General features: G+C 34.2%; 1 protein-coding gene across 5 annotated transcripts in view; it reads left to right on the top strand.

Annotated features, from left to right (window-relative positions):
* Window positions 1-20000, top strand: part of LOC135208415 (glutamate receptor ionotropic, NMDA 2B-like) — a 1060362-nt gene that overhangs the window by 896851 nt on the left and 143511 nt on the right. For all 5 annotated transcript variants that reach the window (XM_064240560.1, XM_064240561.1, XM_064240559.1 and 2 more), the window contains exons 9-10: window positions 5286-5404; window positions 18247-18397. In XM_064240560.1, the coding sequence (XP_064096630.1) occupies window positions 5286-5404; window positions 18247-18397 (270 nt within the window). The remainder of the gene's footprint in view (window positions 1-5285; window positions 5405-18246; window positions 18398-20000) is intronic.

Below are 20000 nucleotides of genomic sequence, written 5' to 3'. Positions count from 1 at the left end.
CGGGGTCTTGCAACTAGTACGTTCGTAGTTTATTCTACATTTTCAAGTTCACACTGAATACAAAAATAGCTTACAGAGCTTTATATACAAAACTGAGTAGTGGTGAGCAGAGTTACAGTTTCTTGGTTCGGGCAGCATATTCTCCAAACAGAAAGAGGATCAAGGGATAAACCAGGGTGGAGGTGGCTTCAATGAGCACAGTTTCCAGAAGATTTCTTTTCTGATAGTCGTTGTCATTGCAGATTATAGATTACTTATCCCAGGCCATGCCATTAACTGGGATAAGTCGTTTATATAATCTGCAAGTCCAACGACCGTCAGGAAAGACATCTTCTGGAAACTGCGTTCATTGAAGCCACAAGCACCAGGAAGTTTAACTTCCTTCCTGGATTATCCATTCATCCTCTTTCCCTGTCCTTTCTGTTTGGAGAACATTCAGCTCGAATCAAGAAACTGTAACTCCGCCCACCACTACTCAATTTTGTATATAAAGCACTGTAAACTATATTTTTACACTGTGCGAACTTGAAAATATAGAATAAACTACGAAAGTACTTGTTCCAATTCCCGGGTTTCACTCGCCTTCTTACGGAATTTATATATATATATATATATATATATATATATATATATATATATATATATATATATATATATATATATATATATATATATATATATATATATATATCATATATATATATATATATATATATATATATATATATATATATATATATATATATATATATATATATATATATATATATATATATATATATATATATATATATATATATATATACATATATATATATATATATATATATACTATATCAATATATATATATATATATATATATACTGATATATATATATATATATATATATATATATATATATATATATATATATATATATATATATATATATATATTATATATATATATATATATATATATATATAATATATATATATATAATATATATATATATCTATATATATATATATATAATATATATATATATATACACATATATATTACAATTCGGCCTTCGTTTCATATGAATAGGCATTTTATTGTTAAAAAAATTATTATTATTTAATCCATTATATCAATACTTCATCGAGGAAGGAATATACCTGTTCTGAAAAAAAAAAATTAAAATGAAATATTGAGTAATTCTAACTGCAAAGAGTGAAAATCTCGTAGTGTAATGTCTTAGTCATTTGATGCAAAAGAAGCCTCGTCCCTTGGTCCACCTCCCTTTGCAGAGGAAATTGAAAGACGAAAATGATGCAACTATATTTGGGAAATTTGAATGACAGTGTTGGATTTTATGGGCTCTAACGAGTCTGTCAGGAAAGATGGCATGCAGCAATTAAGCACTAATTGGAGGAACACATAATGCCTCATCTTATTAGGAGAGCCGAGTTATTTTCTTCCATTTTGCCCCTGACCATTATTTTAACATTATTTCACGTATTTGGTTTTAACGAGTTTATTTTGTTATTTGGTTTGTGCAACATTCATCTTCTCTTGTAGCACTGTCTGGTTTGCCTTTTCTTAATATTTGTGTGCAGGAAGTGGTCTTATATTTGTAGTGTGTGCGTGTTCATCTTGGATGGCTTACTAGATTACTTAGATAGAATTGCTGAGAGTCGAATTTTATTGCCAATGTCAAATTTTGGGCTGAGGTTATGCTACGCATGTTTGCACGCGAATAATGTATATGACTGGTACACTCACATGTCCGGTTTATTATTCGTCTTTTTCTTTTCTCTTCTTTTATTTTCTGCTCCTCTTCCCCTTTGAGATCCTGAGCGCTGTCTGTCTTGTCTGGAGATGAGTTAACAAGCTCGGATGCCTCTTGTGGCACCAGAACACCGCAAAATTCATTTCGCGAGACTACTTGCACGAGACGCAGGGGGTTTATGTCTCCTAATGAAGCTAGATGATTAATTCTAATCTAAATGAAGCGCTTCCTTGCATCATGTTGCATGTATGCAAGGCTGTCTAGACATTTTTATCTCTCATGCATATATATGCAAGAGTGCTTCTCGAGTTGGAGTAAAAACAAATGCTGATGTTTCGTATTCCCGAATTAGAATGTATTCCTCGCAGACGACACAGACTTTCATCATCTTAAGTACGATAAACGTTATAACCTTTCGTCTAGTTCAAGCAAATTCGTCGCTATAAGGTTGCGCTATGACTCATATATATTCTTAAGGTCAAACAAAATCCGGTCATGGTTTCCATAATTACTAACAATAGTGCTGCAGGTAACTATAATGTCAGTTCCTCATGATACTTATAATTAATTTCATACTGGTCGGAAACCGAAAGTTTTTTCGACATATTTAGATACCCATATATTCCGTAAGAAAATAACAAATAATAGACGTTTTTCTGGTATATGTACAAGGTTATTGGCACAAGATGGACTAGCTGAATTATTTTTTCTTTAGGCATTACGCTTAGGTAATGGAAAGTTTTTCGAGTTGTTCTTCAGTTCATCTGGTAAATGTTAGTAATATAAAAAATAGCGTAGTAGATTCCACTATGGATCATGTAACTCCGTCCCTGTTGATAAGGAATGTATATAAAAATTCATCGTTCTCAAGTATATGATTCTTAAACGGCAAAAACTGTAGGGAATCGAAAACAGATCAGATATTTGCAGGAGGTATTCCAAATTACCTCTGCACGAAGTGTCTTTCATGGCCCTCAGCCACCCTCGCCTGCTCTCATATCTGATAATGAGTAATAATACCCATCCCCACATTAATAAGGAAGATATGACGAACATGCTATATGAATTCCACGAGGCCATCCACAGATAACTCGACGACAACTCTCCGGGGTCTACGCTACTGTACACACCAGGGAGATATCCTCAGATGTTTTATTAAAAAAAAAAAAAAAAAAAAAAAAACTCAAGATTGAAGTAGGGAAGCAAAAGTTTGGAAATCAAATAGTGCGCAGTGCGGTAGCTTTTATAAGAACGGAAGTCATCGATATCTCCTCAAACCCGCTGATATACAAAGAGAACTTTATAGCATATTTTTATCGTAGCGAATATAAAAAACTCGCATATTTGCAAAACCACCCATTGTTATAGATGTAGGAAGCTCCTCGCAACATCAAGATCATGACGGAAATGTCAACAGCAATGGAAAATGGTCCCATATTGAAGGAAATCAAGTTATTCTAATCTTTTTATGCATCTACGGAGAGAGAGAGGGAGAGAGTGAGAGAGACAGACAGACAGACAGACAGACAGAGAATCTCACTGAGCTGGTCTAACAGTCAATCAGGGATTGTGTTTTAGATTAACTTACTTTTTCTTGCATAAATTTTAAAACACGTTCAAGGATGGAAATCATATATATATATATATATACTATATATATATATATATATATAATATATATATATATATATATATATATATATATATATATCTATCTATATAGGATATATATATATATATATATATAGTATGTATATATACATATATATATATATAATATATATATATATATATATACAAATATATATATTCTATATATATATATCTATATATATATATATATATATATATACATATATATATATTATATATATATATATATATATAGAGCAATTTCTGTCTGTTTGCCTGTCTGTTCGTTATGCACGCCCAGACTATGACAGCTAGTGCTACCAGGAAAGTTTTAATAATAATCCAAAATTCAATAGCCGTTTCTAAAAGGTCATAAACCCCCTTTTCCCCACAATGTTATTTTTTACAATTTTCGGAGTTGACAGCTAGGGCTACCAAAATTTTACCAAAGACTCTTCCCTCCCCCCACCCCTCAAAGGTTTTAGTCAAAATTCGAAATTCGAGAGCTGATTCTAAGGGTTCATAAACCCAGTTTTTCATACCCCCTCATTTTTATGTTTCGGAGTTGATATCTATGCAGAAGTGTTTCTGTAGTAGGTACAAACAGGTTCCCTACAATATGGGGGCCATAAGGCAATAGTTAGGGGGGGCAACCACCCTGGGAACGGGGCCCAAGGGTTTCCCACAATATTAGGGGGCAGGAGGACTACACCCTTTCGAGTTACCGAACACGGGAGAAGGGGATCATAGCCTTCATACCCGAACCCTGGTAGCAGCGGGTGGTGTAGTGCGCCCCACCCCTTGGAAATTAGGGCCCACATGGTCTAAGATGGGCGTACTGCATTCAAATTTGGTATCATGAGTTAACATAAATGACTACAAAGGCACTTAACATCAGTATCAGTGTTTAACTATAGGCTGAGTTTGATCAAGGGCCGTTTTAGGGGGCCTCGCGATGAAAATCTTTCCCGAGCAACCTGTCGCAACAGATATGTGCCTGCAGTCGGCCAGCGGTGCTGACACTGCAGTATTGGCTGGGGAATGATGCACGTTCAGGTCATTTAGAAGTGAATGCTACAGCTGCTAGTATATATATGTGTATATAGTATATATGTGTGTGTTTGTGTGTGTGTGGGTGTGGGATTTAACTATTTTATAGTATGAGCTGGTCTTCTTTGAGCACTAGAGAGTTATAAAGTTAACTCATACACATTTCAGAACTATAAGACGAAACGATGGATACAAGTGAAGATTTAAGGACGTGAAAGCACAGGAATTTCACTAGAGCCTTTTAGCGTTGCACGGCGATGGAGGCCATTATGATGATGATAATAGAACGAATGATGCCATGTTCAAGAAAACTATGCATTTTGTTTCTTCACCAGCGAGATTAGATAATAAGAGATATATACATTTTTTTTTTAGTTTGATAGAGTTTTGTTCAACTTAGTGACCAATTCATCACTGAATATAAGTGACAGATAACATTCAAATTCAAGAAAAAGTCGATGAGTTACATTTTATTTATTTAGTAATTGATTAACTACCACATTTATGGATGTCGAGAAATTTAAAATGAAAGGATATTTCATTTCGTAGGATTTACCTTTCTGTAAAGTTATTTTTTTTACTCTTTCCACGGTTCGTCATTCTCTCTCTCTCTCTCTCTCTCTCTCTCTCTCTCTCTCTCTCTCTCTCTATCCGAGTTATGTATTACCTTTGCCCAAGTGTATGGAACTAATACCCATTAACAAATACCTGATAGTTGTGGAGACTCTCCTGCTTGCATTAAACTCTTGCTTTTCAATAGCTGTTCTCCACCTAAAAGGAAAAGGGCCCGCTAGATATTCGCTATAGATTTAAGCTTTCTTACATTTCTTCTATTTTCATTCCAGATTGTGTTCCTGGAAGAGCCGCCCTACATCAGCCTGGCGTCTCCAGATCCGGTCACTGGGAAGTGTAATGCCAACAGGGGCATCTTGTGCCGCGTTGCTACCGAAGCCATGATGGCCAAGTAAGTTACTGTTGTCTGACTCCGACGTCTTGGGACATCGATCTATTTATGTAGTCTAACGCTGATTTTGCTTATGGTGAATTTTAGTTCAACTTCCATAGAAATCAGTCATGTGGAAAAATCTTTGCCAGGACATGTCGATGCCCATGAGGATAATTTTAAGGTTAGTTGATGTGTAAAGAACGTTTCTTTTGAAGTTTCTCACAAAATCACTCGAGGTCCAATAGTTTTTGTGTAGTGGGTGAACTTTACGTTTTTGGGGCTACTATGATCAGCCAGAAAATCCTCTCACCATTCTCGCAGATCCATAGTACATCGTTTAACCTTATCAGTAGGCATCATTTCAATATACCCACTTTTCAACAGTATTTTTAAAAGATTATAAGGAGAAGATTTTTTATGAAGTAATAAGTAGAATCAGCGTGAAAATTCTGCCAAGATTTGATCAAATAAAGTGTCGACATTCTAATCCGTTTCTTGTTTTAAGATTGAAAAATGCAAAATAGAATATTTATTTTTGAGTCAGTTTTAACCCTCATTTTTTATACCCAAGTTAATATATATTTAAAAAAACCCAGACATCTCTTCATATTTTCTCGCTTAAATCATACCATAGTCAGAAAGGCGACACGGACAAAAAACCCTTGACTGCAGCTGCGTTGTAGAAAATATGTGAGTTGGTAGTTTAAAGTGGATGGTCAGTTTAAAGTACCCATTTATTTTGAGACGCAAGAAGTTTTTCCGGAAAAGTTTCTTCGGGAATATTGCTTAGGGAGGTATTTTTACAGAAATTCTCTTCCGGCTCAGTGCCAACTGTGTCAGACACACAGGTGCATAACATCATTAGGAAAATACTGTGGATCTCATAAAGGCAAGAAAACTGTTTGTAAAGAATAATTTTACAGAGATGCTATTCAAGAGAGAAAACAATAAAAGGAATATCCTGCATAATTCATACTGCAATTTTGAGAACGACAAATTGTTAGCAGTGAAGAGTCTGAAAGGTTTTCGCTTAATCTCTTTTTCTGTCCCAGACATGCATACATAAATGCAATCATAAATGTATATCTATATATGGATATTATTATATATATATATATATATATAAATATATATATATATATATATATATATATATATAATATATATAAAAATATATATAATATATATATATATATATATATATATATATATATATATATATATGAATATTTATCACACCGTGATTCATATAAATCATTCGAGCTACAAATGTCCTTTAATATCTAATTCACTCTACCTCGGAATTGATATATTTTCATATATGTACCGAGGGGGAATTTTTAGTTGATAATAATTTCGTACCCCCATGGGATCGAACCACCGTCCAGTTGGACGGGGAACGAATCAGCATCGGACAGTGACGCTACCGAAACGCTATATATATACATATATATATACATATGTATATATATATACATATTATATATGCTATTATATATATTTATATATATCTATATATAAGATATACTCACGTGAGGATCTCTTATATACTTCACCCACGGGACCATTGTGGAATTCCACTATATATATATATATATATATATATATATATATATATATATATATATATATATATATATATATATTATACGATCACAAGTAACGCATGAAGATTGCATATCAAGAGCCAGCAGGAAAAATAAAAAGCAGCAGTACCTAGCGCTTTCGTGTATTCTTGATACACCTCTTCAGGGTACAATATATATTGTACCCTGATGAGGTGTATCAAGAATACACGAAAGCGCTAGGTACTGCTGCTTTTTATTTTTCCTGCTGGCTCTTGATATATATATATATATATATATATATATATATATATATATATATATATATATATATATATATATATATATATATATATATATATATATATATATATTAGGTGCTTTTATTTGTGCAGTTATCGTTAGAATAAATGCTTGGTAATGAGAAGTAATACACGGCATTGCAGCATTTTCCGTATAATTGTGTCTGTAGTTTCATTTTAAAATAACTGATAACTTCATCGGGTGAAACGGGAGTAGAACGCCTTAAGCGCATTGATTCTGAGTTGCGTGACAAGGGGAAATCTAAGCTTAGCAAATACAACCTGTTTTCTTTCCCACTTAAGGGTAATGTTAACTAAACTAATAATAATACTAACTCAAGATCAAACCACTAATATTTTATGATATTATGCTTTGATAGAATGGAATCTGTAGTCAAATAGAGTTTCATCATCGTATGTATATCTCACACACACACACACATATATATATATATATATATATATATATATATATATATATATATATCTATATATATCTATATATATATATCTCTATATATATATATATATATATATATATCTATATATATAATATATATATAATATATATATAATAGATATATTATATCTATATCCTATATATATATAGCATGTACCGTGTTCGCTTCTGAATCCATTAATATCTGGCGGACATAACTTATCTAGTGATGTCTGTATATCAAGGGAATTGGCACTGCCTCCTCTATCACCTAATCCATCGAGGTCTCTCACTGTTTTTAGAATTTCGTCATTCATACTGCTTTTATTAATGATACTGACTTCAAAAATCAAGGGAAGATGATGATAACACGCATTTCTTTTAACAATGTATGCTATTTCATTTACTTTATAGTCTTTATTTTAATAAATTTCAGTTTCAACTATTTATTCTAAAAAATGCTCCAATTCCCACCTACTCTGCTGCCAGTTCACAAAATTATCATTTGGAAAATCACCCCTTTCTAATCACGACCCCTTCTCTTTTCCTATGAACTTACTTTTGACTTAATTTATGAATTTACCCTTTAATTTGTTGAACCTAGTCGGAGACCCACTTTTACATAATGCGGTTATTCGGCCATAAACGCTGACTTGACACAAACAAGCTCAGTTTTCAAATAATACTCCGAATTACTCAAAAGAATTGCTCGGTCGCTTTCAACTGTTCCCTACCAAATTGTAGAACCAAGAACCATACAACTTGTTCAGTAAAAACATTTCCTGATATAGTGACTGATGTTATATCTGTACATCTATCCTCACCTTTCCCCATCTAATATTTTATTACCTTGAAGCCATGCATCTGTCACCGTTGCCTCCTCTCTCTCTGTCTCTCTCTCCTTCTCTGTATATATATATATATATATATATATATATATATATATATATATATATATATATATATATACATATTTATTAAGTATTCAATACAGTTACGGAAAACTCTCAGTTCAGGACGTATCTCTATTTTCATAATTTTTCTTTTATCCATTTAATCATTGACTCTCTCTCTCTCTCTCTCTCTCTCTCTCTCTCTCTCTCTCTCCTCTCCTCTCTCTCTCTCTCTATTCTCTCCCTCGTCTCTCTCCCCCTTCCTCTCTCCTCTCTCTCTCTCTCTCTCTAGGTTTGCTCAGATTCCCCCCAGTAACAATTGGCTTGTCTTTCTCCAAACAATTTATCAAATTATTCTCGTGCATGCCTTCACATGATTTTCCATTTTGTCACGCATCTGCACTTCAGACAGCCTCCTTTTGAAATGCATTAGTGCCTTCTCTTCACTGATCTTAGAAGCACTTATCTATTCGTTAATGCAGCTTGTATACCGGTACCTGCAAGCACTTCTCTATTCTCGTACTACTTCCGTTTTTAATCCTAGTTCATTCTTAATCCATCTTTCTACGTGGGAGTCCAGTATCTTTTTAAGCAGACTGTTTGTTTTAATGCCATTCATTGTCACCTCCTGAACTCCGCTTTTCCAATCAAAACTATTTCAACCATTTCCCTTTTAAGAATTCAATCAAGTATTATGATCAGCCACGCCTACAGCAAATTCTTGAAATCTTTACATCAGCGAGAATTACTCTTTCGTTTATTCTGCACTAACGCATACTCTAACACTCCATACTTTTCAAGACTAATTACATTTGTAACCCTGTAGTTCCAGCAAACATGGCCCAATCAAAACATTAATGTTCCGTAAGTGTCGCCTTTCTCATCCACTTATTGCCTGCGTAGTTATTTTTCTCCGTGTCACCTATCTTAGCATCCACTTTACCTTTTAGGATCCCAAAGATTCTTCCAAACTTACTCTTTCAAGGGTCAGAACTTTCCCAGAATTCTTCTTCCCCTCCAACCATGCTTCATTTATGTATGATTTACACTTTACCATATACATTTTCTTGCTCGCTTTTCTGAAAATATTTATCCCACGACTTTGACATTTGTGCTCTCACACACACAGACCTTCCATACCTTATCAGCTCACGGCAACCTCTGATAAAATACTTATTTCTCGACCCAAGTCGTCCTGGCCCACTGCATTCGGTTTGGTTTCACAGAGATTAGCATTTCTCTTAAACATATCTCTTATCTAGCGGTAATTTTAATCTGTAACACATCCCAGTTCAATCAAGCACCGAGGACTAATATTTTATTCCTTACTCCTTATCTGGCTACATTAGCTGCGTTGACACGCGCGACACACACACTATATATATATATATATATATATATATATATATATATATATATATATATATATATATATTTATATATATATATATATATATATTATATATATATTTATATATATATATATATATATATATATATATATATTATATATATATATATATATATATATATATATATACATACACATACATACATACATAAATTGTGTGTATGTGAGTGATAATTGGGTAAATTCAGTCCATAAGCTAATCCTGAATACATAAGCATATTTTAAAAAATGATCTCAAAAGATTTTCGCTTACTCGTGGAGTAAACCTATAAACTACTATGCTGTTGTTCTTGTTTGGGGAATAGGAAAGGTCCATGGAAGAGCCTTAAAAAGTGTTTTTCGTTGAGTTAAAGACATGAATTTTAGGAGAGGATAGTTATGATTTATTTATTAGAATGAAAATATGTAAAATATAATGTGCTGTTAAAAAGTACAGAGAAATTATTTCTAATAAAATATAGCCTATGTATTTAATTATTCGTCCGTGAAACAAGGCTATTTGACGCACGATTTGAGCACGTCTCAATTTACGTTACAAGTTAGGAATATAATGTTTACAACTTATCTGATAGGGGAAAATCTTACATGCGTTTCCAAGTAAGCTGGAGGTTGGATCACGCCTTGTTACGTTAAAAACCACTTCAGTAAATTGACTATCTACAGTGTCTGAAAAATATAAGGCCTAAAAACAATTTTTTATCGCTATTCCCCTATAGTACATAAAATTGTCTATTTGCAGTTTCTGAAAAATATAAGGCCTAAAAACAACTTTTTATCGCTATTCACCTACATAAAAATACTAATGTGTCCACTAACGCTTCATTAAACACGAAAGTATTTTTGCACAGGTCTGGCAACGATTATTGAACGCCGCATTTGACAACATTAGTGAGCAATTTGAGCATAATTTTAGTAACAAATAGATCGTACATTCATGCGGCCATGCATCCATGCTAATAATTACTAATATAATTAACCTACATTTGCACATTCCTCTGATGTATTTCAATAACATGGCGGGGCTCTTTCAAAGGACGAGAATATTCATATTCAACATGCAATGTTTTCCAAATACCAAGAATGTTTTCTCTACCACTAATCTATTTATCAGTAAAAGTGGACACATGATTTATACTGTCATCAGAATTGGGAAATAATTTTGGGTTTTTTCAATTATTCTTACATACTTTAATCATCTTATAATTCAATTTTCATTAACTCGGTGTAAAAGGGAAATAGACACGAAAATGGGGGGACGTAAATTGTATCATTTTTATCTGAGCCCATTAAGCATGTCGTTGTGACTTAAATCAGTGGCGTCAATATATCCACCCAGAAAAGACGTCACTTGACAAGCAGACTACCTCTCGAGTGAAAATCATGGAAAGATTTCTCTTCTACAAAATTACGTAGGTCTTGTTTTGTTGAAATATGAAAGAAATAATGAGGAATTATATAATGTACAACAATCTCATGCGTAAGTGTTTCAAGTATAAAGTTAAGTATATATTAGTTTGACCAGACCACTGATTAACAGCTCTCTTAGGACTGGCCCGAAGGATTAGATATTTTTACGTGGCTAGGAACCAATTGGTCACCTAGCAACGTGACCTACAGCTTATTGTGGGATCCGAACCACATTATATCGAGAAATGAATTTCTATCACCAGAAATAGATTCCTCTGATTCCGCGCTGGCCGAGTCGAGAATCGAACTTCGGACCACCCGATAGGTAGCCGAGCGCGAAAACTACAACGAGGATCTTCGATTCAAGTATAAATTTGACATAAGAAGCACTTAGCAAGAGAAGAGGTACAACCAAAGCAAAGAGGGCAATAAAGTTTGTATTGTTATGACGTTGTAATGACGTAGAATACGTACACCAGATTTTCATGCGTTATAATTCTTTCATGAGGTAGGTTATATAAAGAAGAATTATAATCTATAGACAAAAGTCGTAGGAAAAGTCGATACAAAAAAGCTATCATCAGAGAAAGGCGCACGATTACCTTCTGTGAATTCCTATTCCCGAATGAATCAGAGAAACGTAATTAAAAGGTAATCACAGGCCAATAGGCAGAGCAACCGAAGTAATATTTAAGATAAAACCCGCCTTATTTCCTTTTACACTTTCAGAAAGTCAGTTTCTGTAAATAAAAATCGAATATATGATGATAAAACGAATGTCCGTGAATTATCAACATGTATAGGTTAATCTTATAGGTTTAACATGAACTTTGTAAAGTTAGCAGATGATCATAAAGAATTAGTAAATATCTTTAATGTTCCACTGAGACGTTTTTCACTTAACCTCAGTTGTTTAACATTTAAGAAGTTGAATTTAAGAGGTAACAACAGAAATAAGACTGCTAAGTAAAGCTATTCTACCATAAAATTTTAATTGTAATCACCAGAGATTTAAGTTACCGTAAAATTTATCAGTTGATAATAGAAATTTCAATGTTAGCTCTAATACTCTGACAGCGTATAGCACCTGAAGAATTTAAAAGTAACTTGACTTTTAATTAGAGATGGAACCACGAGTTACAAAGCTAAAGATTGTATGCATGGAAGAATTGAGCTTAAGCCAAAGTTTTTTTTTTTTTTTATGGCAAGCAATAAGTAAGGCAGCTCTTTGCTGTATTAATATATTTGTTCTGCAGTCTAGTTTCTATATATTTGTTGAAACATTGTTTTACATATAAATGTAAAATAACAAGATCTATAAGTTCTATAGATAGACAGGCAGATATGTAAATAGAGAACCTCCACATACTTTAAAGAATATACATACACCACAACTGCTTTAAATGATGTCAGTTTTAGGCATGAATTTCCATGCCGTTCTCAAGGATGCCATTTGTTCTACTCTTTGGCGCCTTCAGAAGCAGTTCATCCCCCTCTCTCTCTCTCTCTCTCTCTCTCTCTCTCTGCCTGAGAGTGTCCTTATGCTTTTTCCGTGTCTGTTTCTGAAGTACAGACGTCTCATCTTAACCCAGAAAAATGTGAAAATCCGCAACAGCCTAACTTGCATCTGCTGACGCTGCAGAAAACCAAGAATGCCTCACACGCCGTCCTCATTCCTCCTTCAGGAGCATCAGCTATGTCTTTGCCGCTTTAGTATGCCTCACGCAGAGGGCGTCCCCCGGGGACGTCAGTAAAAGGCTTTGGCGGTTGGGCCGTCATGCTGATAATGCAGAGGCCTTAATTGCTTAACTTTGAGCATGCATCGCCCGGGAATGCTTAGAGAGGAGCGGCTCCTCCTCCTCCCCTCGCGCTTAGGAGCATGCTCCCAAAGAGTTGCCGTCCATACCGGTGATGGGCCGAGAGAGAGAGAGAGAGAGAGGATGTGTGTGTGTGTGTGTGTTTATCCATAAGGACGGTTCTCAGATAACTAACATCATTTCAAGGCAGTTGTGGTGTATGTATATTCATGGAAATATGTGAAGGGTGTCTGCCTGTCTGTGTAGGTCTTATTATTTTGTATTGTTTGTATTGAAAAGTTTTTCAACACTTAAATACGAGGCTGTAAAACAAATACATTAATGCAGCCGTTTCTCTGCTGTGATTATCAATAATAAATGCACAAAGCCACTTGAGAAACACCAATTTGCATATTTCTTCTCCTCTGAAGCCATTTAGTCTCCCTATTTTTTCTTAGAGTATTGTAGTATATGGTAATGGAGGCCTCAGAAACGGGTGATGGCATATGCAAAGTTATCATTTTAATGCAAGTCTCTCCTTTACATTTAAATCCTCTACATTTTTTATTCACTTTTTCCTAACTTATCTTTATACAGTCCTGAACTTGTGTTTATACAAGCTAAGCCGGAGTATCCCAATATGCTAATTCTTTAGAGGTTTGTGTACAAACCGTGAAGTTGTACACGGCGATGTTTGTCTTGTTTACATCAGCTTTCGTCTCCTGCCGCTAGGGGTTCGGTTACCATGGGATTTTGTTCCTCTCCCCTTTTGAAAGTTGTCTCGATTCAGGATAACAGTTTCCTCTCTTTGATCATTTACATAACAAGTCGCCTACTGTAGCTGAGAGAGAGAGAGAGAGAGAGAGAGAGAGAGAGAGAGAGAGAGAGAGAGAGAGAGAGAGAGATCCGTTTACTTAACATGGTTTATAAGAAGATAACATTTGAAAATTTAGATTTTTGCCAAGACTTGCACGATGACGTGCTCTCTTTTGCGACGAGATGGGAAGCCACACACAAACCAATAATCTTGCCCTTCTTCCATCCACTCCGCTCAGTTTCAGCAACTATCGTTTCTCTGCGTTGCATTTGTTCTGCTGAAGAATATGAGCTGGAAAATGTTACTGTCGCTCAGGTGCATTAAATTTCGTACGCCGCTGGGAAAGGCTCGATATGACTCTCATGTGTGCCTGTGATTGGGAAACATGAGTTAGGGCGAGCAATCTGAATGTTAAAAACGATTCGTTTTTCCTTACTCGACGCTGCAATGACTCGTTTTGTCGTTATTGTTGCCATAGGTGCCATGGCTTTAGCGTGATTACACATGAATAAAACTCCACGTTATAATATGTAAAAAAAAAATATATATATATATCACTATCTCGGAAAGCAAACTGTGGAGTTCAACTAATCAGGTTGGGGAAAATGTCCTCGTACATTAACTTCAAAATTATAGCGTGTGCATCCTAATCAGATCAATGGAAACGCCTTAATTGGCAACTTAAGTATTTTCTGTTTTTGTTGTGTTACGAACAAAATGCTCTCTGATGTAAAGTTCTAGGAAACATTTGCGAATGCTTCAACAAGTTTCAATCGAGCAGCAGTGCTTTCATATTGTAAGATTTTCTCCTGCTGAATTTCCTTTGTTTTGATTTTTTGGAAGAAAAAGTTCACGGGCATATTTGATTTATTTTACCTTGAAAAAAAGTGTCGTAATGAATGCTTTAATTCTGAAAGGAATTTTCTTCATTTTACCCAAGAAAAATTCAGCTCCTTGTGTTCAGTGTCTTGGGCATTTAGTAGTTCAGTTGTCGCTTCGCTGCTGATGTTTCGGGTCAAGCTTGTTAAATATTAGAATTATTATTTTTTTTATGTTGCACATATAACTGTAAGCGATCTATAAAAGAAGTAGAATTATTATCCACTAGTCTGGTAAAATTTGTCATGAACTCGCTATTTTTTTCCCATCTTTTATAGCTTACAAGCCATAACGGGTGTTAACTAGGTCTAGTACTTCCCTTCAAATCCCCGTTCGGCATTAAAAGATATTTTGAGCTTGAGCGCCTAAATCATGGTATTCTAACTTCAATGAAAATATTTAATCCATTGACTTTATTTTTCTTGATTATCACCAACCAATATCTTTTCCTTTTCTTTTTAGGAAACAATAAACGACCATTTTAGAAAATGTTTTGTTAACTGATGAAAATACGTTGTTTATGAGAAGATTAATTGCAATTATGTACTTTAAATTAAAATTTAGCCTATATAATGCATAATTTCCTTCTCGGAAATGTAAATAAAAATCTAACCAAGAGCAATCAGCCTGCCAAGACCAAGCTGTTCAGTTTGTAACTGACTGACAACACTGAATTGGGCGTGTGATGGATGACGTCTTCCCGGAGTTTTGTACGCTGCATTGCCATTTTAGCCCTTAAATTGCTACATCCAGGTCTTTTCATTTTTCTTTGATATCTGGGTAGAAGAATGGACATGGTGTGCATTAGGAACAAAAAACAGTTTCTGGTGTTCAGTTTAATGAGAAATTATATAAACAGAGACAATGTCAGTTGCTAGATGATTCATCAATGTGTCAACGATTACTTGACTGTGATGAGTGAATGGAACACCTAACTGTTAGATAGATAGGTATATACTTATTCAAACAGTGTAGGCTTTTCACTCGCCATTCTTATTATGTTTTATTGTTGTTTAAAAACAGTTGAAGAACGGAAATATCTTTTGTATTTCAGCAAAGCCATAAGCCATCTGATCAGTTCTTTATTTATTTATTTATTTATTTTATTTTTAGTAAGTTTATGTAACAAAACTTATCTCCGCTAAGCTTCAGATTTTGGTGAAGAAAAAGGAAATTGATGTTGTTTACATTAACTAATGCACCGATTTTTCTTTTGTATCGTATTTCAAGAGACAAGTTAGTAACCCCACCATATAAAACAAAATCTTTGACAATAAAGAAAATAGCAAAAAATCAGCCTTTATGTCCTTCAGGTAGGTTTTCCTTTACCAGCAATAAAATAGATGAATAACACACACACACATTATGTATGTATATATATATATATATATATATATATATATATATATATATATATATATATATATATACAAAATTTCCATAACGTATTGAAAATTGTTTTGATAAAGTTTCAGATAGATTGGTAACTGTTTTGCCATCTGCACGCGCATTTACCAAGGCAATGAACAAAAATCATGAACTTTCTCTCTTAATTTTGATGCTCTTGCTCTCACATTTTATATCAGTGAAATAGTATTGCCGTTGTTGTGTAAATGAAACGTAAAAACGTCGTCACGGAGAAGAAGAAGAAGAAGAAGAAGAAGAAGAAGAAGAAGAAGAAGAAGAAACGTGATGCGCCTTGGCGGGTCGAGGTCACGAGGATGTCTGTGTTTTGCAGAAGTTCGTCCTCAAAGGAATGCCCCTCGGGCTTGTCAACATCGCTCTTCAAATACCTTTTGCCTTTACAGAGATGTTTAGTCTTTGAAAGAACATAAAAAAGAATAAGTAAAATAAGAAATAAGAAAACAAATAAATCCCTCCTTGTCCGATATCACAGACGTTGATGAAAAAGTATAACATTATGTTATTTGCGTTTTCAGAATGCAAAAGAGGATGATGCACCCGAGATTCTTCATTTTTCTGTTTACATTTTTCATGCGTCCATAATTTTTCAGGATAAGACTCCATAAACTTCAAGTTGAAGTTATTTTGTCATAACTATCCTACCTGTAAAGTCCAGGTTTCTGGGCATTCCTGGAGGTCTTGTATGAAACGATTCCTACAGTCCAAGAATCTTGTCTTAACCCTTATACTGCAATGACATTTCGGATGGGCTATCATCTTGTAATGATTTTATTTATAATATACATACATACATACATACATACATATATATATGTATATATATATATATATGATATATATATATATATATATATATATATATATTACACACATATGTATGTATAACTGAAACACGAAAGTTTGGAACGAGATAAATCCATAAATAAATGTATAAGCCCCGAAGGAAAAATAAACAACGGAGTTCCTGCACGATCTTTCGACTCAACGTCCTTTACTCAGTAGACAAACGCTAGTTACATGAGAAATTGAGGGTACAGGAAAGGTCGTATAACTGACAGATAAGGATTATAAGGAGGTTAGTACCTAGAATCCAACACACCTGGAGAATGAGTAATCTTTCCAAACAAGCATAAACATGGGTACAATTTAAGAACAAAAAGATTAGGTCCAACTGCACAGACACAGGGACAAGACAATTAAAGGATTATACAGGGCGACAGCTGGCCACATTCAGATCTTTGGTAAACAAAAACTTATTCACAAAACATATTAAACATACATATACAAAGAAAATACCTCTAAGGCAACTAATTTGTATTTAAGTCTGTAATTATATCTTTGAGGTCATTCTTAAACATGTTACAAATACAAGGGTCTAAATGAAATAGGCCACGACTAATATTAAAATTACAATGGGAAGTAAGTTGTATTATGGCAGATTCTAAAAGATTTCGTGATAAGACATATGTGTCTGAGCAGTTGGACTTAATCTTTTTGTTCTTAAATTGTAGCCATGTTTATGCTTGTTTGGAAAGGTTAATCATTCTCCAGGTGTGTTGGATTCTAGGTTCTAATCTCCTTATAATCCCTATCTGTCAGTTATACGACCTTTCCTGTACAATCAATTTCTCATGAAAGTCAGTTTGTCTGCTGAGTAAATGACGTTGAGTCGAAAGATCTTGTAGTGACTCCGTTGTTTATTTTTCCTTCGTGGCTTATACCTATATATATATAATATATATATATATATATATATATATATATATATATATATATATATATATGATATATATATATATATATATATATATATACACACATAATCTTAGGCCTTTTCGAATGAGCATGTATGTGTAAATTTCTTATTACTGACTGCAACGTATTTAAGAAAATTATCTGTAATTTTTATTTCCTCTTTTATTTCAGGGTCGAGAACCATACACTAGCACAGCAGAACAGCACATATTATAAATGCTGTTCAGGTTTCTGCATAGATATGCTGCAGAAGTTCTCGGACGAACTCGGTTTCTCGTACGACCTCTTCAGAGTCGAAGACGGCAAATGGGGCACTTTGGAGGTAGGAGCAAAATTCTTTTACTTTTCTGTTTTTTTTTTTTTTTTTCATTCTCTTTCAATTTCTTGTCCTATTTCCCCAATCATTTACTCCACATCAATTTCTTCTATATTTTTCCTCATTCGTTGGTCTCCTTTAATCATATGAAAGTTCTTCCATCTCGTTACATCAAGATTTCAGCCTTTTCTTTTTTGGCACTTAAATATTTGTCTCCCTCATTCTCCCCAACTTTGACCTTGTTGACTTGACGTCACTTATCTTGGTTTTCCGTTTCAGAATCTTGCTCATTCTCCTCTTATTTCAGACAGTTATGTTTTTGATTCCTCTTTCCCTTTCCCCTTCCTTCCGTTTCCTTCTCTTTCTTCCTTCTCCTCTTTCATCTTGCTGGACTCTTGTTTCCTTCCTTGTATTGCAGTGGAAAACCTTCTTTCTTCCATTTCACCTTCCCTTATTCCTCATATTTCAGTCAATTCGTCGTGTCGTTCTCACTAAAGGGAATCATAATATAATTGGAATCTTTCCTGTGTCTGTGCGCATAGGGCTGTCGTGTGTACAGGGGTTTCCGCGTGTAAGTTTCTGAATGGCGTTGCTTCACTTACGGCGTGGAGTATAGAAAGGGGTTAACAGTTGCTTTTGCTTCGGGGAATGTCATGAACTCGGTAAACAAAAGCATGTTGCTTGTATTTATTTCCGATATTATATTTTACTCGTATAGTGTAGTTTCCGGCACACTTCAGCGCACAAAATGAAACCTTCGGATTAAGAGGGAACTGCGCTTAATCCCAAGACCAATGGAGGTGAACTTTTTACCTACTTCTGACAATCAATTTTTCAATATACATGCCACTTGAAAAATCCCTGTTATTAATTTTTTTATTTTTTATCTTTATTCGCTTAGAGAGAGAGAGAGCGAGAGAGAGATGAAGAGAGAGGAGAGAGAGAGAAAGCAGGAAGCACCAGCGGAACCCAGAGAGAGAGATTCATATAAAAAAAGAAAGTCACTCTTGATCTGCCCTGAAAATTCCTGTCACACGCAACATTTACATCTGCAAGGCAAAGCCTCCGTCAGCTTTTATCTTCCTAGAATTCATATATGTATGCATACACACACACACACACACACACACACACACACACACACATATATATTATATATATAATATATATATATATATATATATATATATATATATATATATATACATATATATACACACACATGACATTTTAGCGAACAAGACCACAGCTGATGGTCGAATGCTATAAGAGGCTGTAGAGGAAATATATACTTTATAAAGCTACAGATGGATTTTACATCATTGTGAATTGTATCCCCATTTACTGAGAGGTACAACATATTACTTAGCTTCTGCATATGTATGTATGTATATATATGTGTGTATGTATGTATGTATGTAAGCATAATGTAGATATATATTTTCTAAGTGTGTGTGTGTGTGTGGCGACTGGATCTGTTGTTACAAGAACCAATACCTGTTAATTTTTGGCCGAGTATTGGGAGGATTTTTGGCATACCTGCTAATCATGAAACAATTTAGAACAAGAATTTTCATTCATGAACGAAGCCAAATTATCCATTGATTGC

Source organism: Macrobrachium nipponense, chromosome 35, assembly GCF_015104395.2.
Source record: "Macrobrachium nipponense isolate FS-2020 chromosome 35, ASM1510439v2, whole genome shotgun sequence".
In the NCBI taxonomy this organism is placed as follows: domain Eukaryota; kingdom Metazoa; phylum Arthropoda; class Malacostraca; order Decapoda; family Palaemonidae; genus Macrobrachium; species Macrobrachium nipponense.
This window is presented reverse-complemented; position numbering and strand designations above follow the sequence as displayed.